The sequence below is a fragment of the Etheostoma spectabile genome, chromosome 14 (assembly GCF_008692095.1).
Source record: "Etheostoma spectabile isolate EspeVRDwgs_2016 chromosome 14, UIUC_Espe_1.0, whole genome shotgun sequence".
Classification (NCBI taxonomy): Eukaryota; Metazoa; Chordata; class Actinopteri; order Perciformes; family Percidae; genus Etheostoma; species Etheostoma spectabile.
The window spans coordinates 2708983-2714620 of record NC_045746.1 but is presented as its reverse complement, the minus strand read 5'-3'; the positions used below and the strand labels follow the sequence as shown (position 1 = coordinate 2714620).

General features: G+C 37.9%; 1 protein-coding gene and 1 long non-coding RNA gene across 2 annotated transcripts in view; one reads left to right on the top strand and one right to left on the bottom strand.

Moving 5' to 3' along the window:
• Positions 1-5638, top strand: part of LOC116701437 (uncharacterized) — a 51930-nt gene that overhangs the window by 32520 nt on the left and 13772 nt on the right. Inside the window, exons 22-31 of the mRNA XM_032535144.1 lie at positions 769-826; positions 1019-1063; positions 1162-1218; positions 1319-1476; positions 1716-1817; positions 1920-1968; positions 2057-2134; positions 2466-3077; positions 3163-3237; positions 3544-3680. Coding sequence (XP_032391035.1) covers positions 769-826; positions 1019-1063; positions 1162-1218; positions 1319-1476; positions 1716-1817; positions 1920-1968; positions 2057-2134; positions 2466-3077; positions 3163-3237; positions 3544-3680 — 1371 coding nt within the window. The remainder of the gene's footprint in view (positions 1-768; positions 827-1018; positions 1064-1161; positions 1219-1318; positions 1477-1715; positions 1818-1919; positions 1969-2056; positions 2135-2465; positions 3078-3162; positions 3238-3543; positions 3681-5638) is intronic.
• Positions 93-1187, bottom strand: LOC116701439 (uncharacterized). Its single transcript, XR_004334914.1, has 2 exons — positions 1117-1187; positions 93-326 (listed from the first exon to the last, which is right to left on the bottom strand). It is a non-coding gene; the product is annotated as an uncharacterized LOC116701439 (long non-coding RNA).

Below are 5638 nucleotides of genomic sequence, written 5' to 3'. Positions count from 1 at the left end.
GGTGTTCACATCTGTTTAGAGATGTGAACACCTTTTTGTTGTGAAAAATACTAAAAGAAAAACCTCAGATTTGCTAGCATACACAGTATATCCCAGTAAAATAAGCTTGTAGTGCTTATAAGACCCATCATCAGCATTAGAGTTCTTATGGTCATTAACACACATCTGTAACAAATGACAGGATTCACATGATATCCTTTAGGATGTTATATGACATTTCTTAAAGAGGCTTAAAACTTCTTGGATTAGGATGCATTGTTCTTCTCCTTCACGCATCAAAACACCCGCACATCTGTCTACTCCTTAACCTCTTCCACACACACATCCTGGGATTGAACCAAAGACTTGTAATTTCTCTATGTATGCATATCCTCAATTTTTTAGAACACCGAAACCCCTTTTAGACAAAACTCTTTTACAATGAGTTTACTTTTTTTTTTTTTTTTTCGTAGTTTCCCAACAACTAAATGTAAAACAATATTATGGTTGATACATATACATGTATATAATTGTAATTGCAAGAGCATGATCATAATTGAAAAAGCAGTATAGCAGGGATTCCCTTCACGGATATATAAATGTCATTCTTGCTGCTTTGCCTGATACTTGTACCATTTTGTCTGGAATCATAGCATACACACTAAAAGTCTAAAAGGCAATAACTAACCACAGTCAAACTTGTTAATGTAAAAGTGCAAAAAGGTTTGTCTTCTGTACACTAAATAATATTATTTAGGCATTACTAATTGAGAATCTTTCCTTTCTCAGGTATTTGATATGCCACACAGGGTGTTTCAGAGCCTCAACCAACTGAGTTACTCAAAAGGTAGGACTTATGTACATGCATCGAATTATTCAGCTGAGGAGACAAATTTCCAAAAATTGTGAACCCTGCTTTGTAAGATTATTTGAAGTGGTTTTGGTCATGCTTGCCACAAAGCCAACTCAAACAACATTGAAATCCAAAAATAAGGCCTGGAGCAGTTTAAACAAGTTCTTTTCTTGATTTTGTCTGCAGTGATGGAGAGACTTAATGTACACCGCGCTCACTTAAAGTGTGCAGGTTAGTAACATAATACTTTCTTAGCCCTAAATACATTAAATTAAATTGATTACCTTCAGCTGACTTGTCCATGTTGGACTGTTTTTATATCTATGCAGTTCCACAGCGTGAAACTTACAGCAAACTCCAACAAAACGAAAGATTTCCCCTGCTTGGTGAGTACCACCAGAGAGAAATGGTCTTGCCAGATATCTGAAATGAAATGCACTGTGGCAACTTTTGAATTTTTGACTTTTCTTTGCCTTATCGTGGCAGGTTTTCAGTTCCTGGTCATGCACAACGTGTGTGTCAAACGGGACCAGCTAACAGAATCAGAAACAGTGGGATTCCTGTGTTTGCTCTGTAAGAGGCGGTTGTCAGACAATGAATGCTACGCTCATGTGTTCAGTTGGGAGCATGTTGCAACATTTCTGGTAAGTGTTTTTATTCACACAGCATTATTTTTCCATTAATGGTGACTGTTGTGCTCTTATTGTCGCTTAGTATCTCTTGTGATTATTTAGGGTGTTAGGATAAAGTCAGGCAAATAGCGACACAGTTGGAAAAAGGAGGGTCTATATATTTGGTATATTAGATGTTGTATACATATACAAGTGTAGTGAAAAAACAATATCCGTTTGCTAGACTAAACATTTGTGCTTTGTGTGTTTAGGACCGTTTTCACCCAGGCTCCCAGAATTCAAGCACAGATGTAGAGACCTTATTGGACTTGGCAAAACAGGCAACGCGTTTTCACCCCATTTCACATGCACGGGTATTCTAGAAATTCTAGAAATTAAGTTTCTGTACCATCTTCATGTAGACTTTCCAGCCATGCACCAATGCTTTTGTCTCCATATTTTCTGCCTTTTTAAAGGTAATAAAGGTGAACAAGCCCATTTGGGAGCCCTGCTCGTATTCTAAAGGTGAGTCTTTGTATTGCAACAAATGATAAACATTGGCGTCTGTAACTGAATTGATTTTTTTTTGACTGATTATACTATTTTGTTCCAGCAACACTGATCCTGGAAAGTGCAGCTAAGAGAGAAAAGAGATGCCTCATACCCCAAATAATGCCTAAAAAGAAGCTGGGTAAGTCAAACAGAATACTCATTTTAAGAGTAATGTTGATGTTTTGTGTGCAGTATGACAGTAATACCAGTATGACTATGGAAACATTCATATTTGGAGTACTTGATGCTTGGGTTCCCCTGGTGGGAGATTTGTTTGTTGTTTATATTTTATTTTGTGTAGCAGTAAAGAAATATATAACAAGTGTGCATATTGCTTTCTTCAAATTTGCTTTTATGTTCACCTCATCCACTATTTTCTTATTGCTTTTGTATTGTTGCTTACTCAGGTAATACTTAATAAAACAATGTGGCTAAAGATATAATCAAATGCATTTTTTTTTTAATACCAGTCCCCAGACAAACCCTGAAATATGTGGATAAGGACATTCAGAAGAACAGCAGGATGATGGAGGAGGGTGAGGAAACTAGTCAAAAATCTACAGACAATAGTGAGATGACCCTGAAAAAGATTTCAGTAGAAGTTGGTGCTGAAGTCACCAATACACACAGTGTAGAAACTCCTACACCAAGTGAAAAGGAATCAGAGAAGAGAAGAGAGGTGTTTTCAAAAACTAGTTCAGAGGAGATAAAGAATGCAGGAAGTGAGACATGCCAGGCGATAAAGGAGAAGATAGAAGACCTAAAGAAGAAGATGGAAGACCATGGAGTGAGAAAAACAAGTGGGCAGACACTAGAAAGCTGCACGGACACAGACAAGAATTCGAGGGCAGATAGCAAAGATGTCCTGACACAGTTGACCCAGAAAAGGAAAATCTCACAGGACACCTGTTCTGTTGAGACTGCCAAGCCGGAAATGAGCCATAAAAGGCAGCGGCTCGCCTCCAAAGACGACTCATTCTGTGAAGAACCACAAAACTTGCCAAGTAACGAACACAAGGAGGTAACCACCCTAGACACGGGAGAAAGTGGCAAACCAAGTCATGAAACTGCAAAGGACAAAGGTATGTAAATGCCATATTGAGGTTTTTGGAAGATTTTTTTTTTCCTCTTTTCTCAGTGTTTCTTTGAAAATGTTTATTGTTACAGCATCTTCTAACGTGAACCATCAACAAGATCAATTGTGGCGGTATGTCAAGATGAAGAGCCGAGATCCTGTGGTTGGTCAGTGCCTTTTATTCTTTTTATTATTATTTATATACAGTGTATATATAGGGAATGTGTATATATATACACACACACACACACCACACACACACACACACACACAACACACACCACACACACACACACACACCACACACACACACACACACACACACACCACAACAACTGATCATATTTTGATTCCCCATAACATTTTATTGTTTTACATTTGCTTGAGCTTCATTCATTTTCTAATTAAGACAATTTCTATGTAGGGAGGAGTTTTCTAACGCAGTATTAATAGTTAATAACATATTTTTTTAGGCTTAAGTGCACTTCTTGAATGCCATTGCGATGAGCGTGACCCCATCTACTTTTGTGAGTGCTGCTCTCTGAAGATCCCGGAGAAGGACATCATCACCCATGTTACCGGACACCACCACCAGAAGATCTACCTGGTGGTGAGTCAGTGTTAAAGGATAAGTTGGGATTTTTGAGTCCATTTTAATGGACTTCTCATATGACATGTGTACATTGAAAGGCTTAATGGTCATTGTAATCCTTCCTCCTCCCCACACTGGCCATGAAGAGATCCATTCATAGACCGAAGGGGGGGGCAATATCCACAGTGCTCGTTCTGTGCATAAAAGCATGCCAAGTCTGAAAAATGTTAAGTTGAATCAGAGTGGTAGAGAAGTTTTAAAATAGTTGATGTATTAGAATATCATAGCTCGCTAATACAACGCAACAGCTAATTAACTTTCATAGCTTACCATAAGAATTTAACATCTTCATTATCCATCAGAATGTTTTCTAGGGGCCGTATTACAGAAACTTCATTACTTGCTGATCCTTTCTTAAGGATCATTACTACTAGTTTCATAGTGTTTAACTTGTTTATTCCATTAAAAAAAAAAAAATGCTTTTATACAACCAACTTTGTATTGACGGCAAACCCTAACTGTGTTTTGATTTGATGAAGAAACACTCATTAAAAGATACCACAGATGTCGCTCTTGAGCCCTACACACAGTGACTTCCAACATTTCCTCAAATGACTTTAGACTTGACTCTTACGTGTACTTGCAGGACTTGTGAACAATTTTTATTTGTAGGAAACGTCTGATGAGCTTAATTGTTATTCCCCTCACTGCGTGAACTGTTAACCTAGCTACTTAATATGTAATACATACGTATCTGCTGCGCTCGGCCACATGGGAGAGAAAACAACAAACATGTCGACCGCACCAATGTTTACTGGCAGCTGCTGGGCCGTTGACCATAAGCTAACAAATGAGGACAGGGGAGGGACAAGGACTACAAATTAGTGGAGGCTAGACGTCCTAAAAATCCCTGCATCTCTCACATTTGGTGATGATGTTTTAGATAATGCTTCTCTATCACTCTTAGGTAATGTCCCTAATAAATAAACAATAAATACAGTAAAACAATTGAGTATTTAGGATTTCCTAACCTGAGATAAAAAGATAGTTCCCAATTTGGAATTACACAAGCAAATCCTAAATTGGACTCGTATCTTGACTCAAGTCATGAGAATGGAATTTTTCTTTAATACAGCAGGTATTTATTTAGCATTGGAGTTTTCAAAAGTTAAAAACAATGTTCTGTAAACAATGTATTTCTGTTTTATGTATAGGCCTACTCTGCAGACAGATTGAGCCAATACTGATAGCCTTAATTAGCATTTCACTACTCAATACCAACCCAATCTTCTAAAAGTTGATGATCAAGTCTGGCAGTTAACATATAGAAACAAGCCTTTTGCTTAACAACAGGAAGTAACCTTCGGTCTCCAACCCCCTGGGGTCTTAGGCTGTGTCTAGGCTAAGATAATGGAATGTTGAGTCCTGTATTTTTGTGAGTTTCTTATAATGTAGTAATAATAATAATAATAATAAAAACTTTATTTCAGACCCAGGGGGATACATATCAAAATAAGAACATATACAAACACTAAAATACAAAATACAAAAAAATAAAATAAAATAATGCCTAGCTTATTTACATGATAGAACCTTTTGATCTGTGACCGACAACGACCCCAAAGGGTCAGAGTTTAGAGCCATGTCCTTCCTCAATGGACAGCGAATAAACCAGCAAGACATAGTCTGCCAACGGCAGACCAATGAGAATGGGTTTAAATACACCAGGTGAAAAGGAACCGCCCCCAGGTGCAGGGAATAAAGCTTATTCTGAAATTTATAACGATTCTGGGCTGTTCGATGTGTCATCGTGCGGACCACTGTCAGCTGCAGTGTTTTGTTTTTGTGTCTTATTATCTTTGTTGTAATCATCTCCGTCTTGCAGTTTCATTTAACCTTTTGTTAATTCTCCATTGGAACTCCATCCTCTCTCCTCCTCACCAAAGGAGGGTGGTAGTAGCTCAGTCCATAGGGAG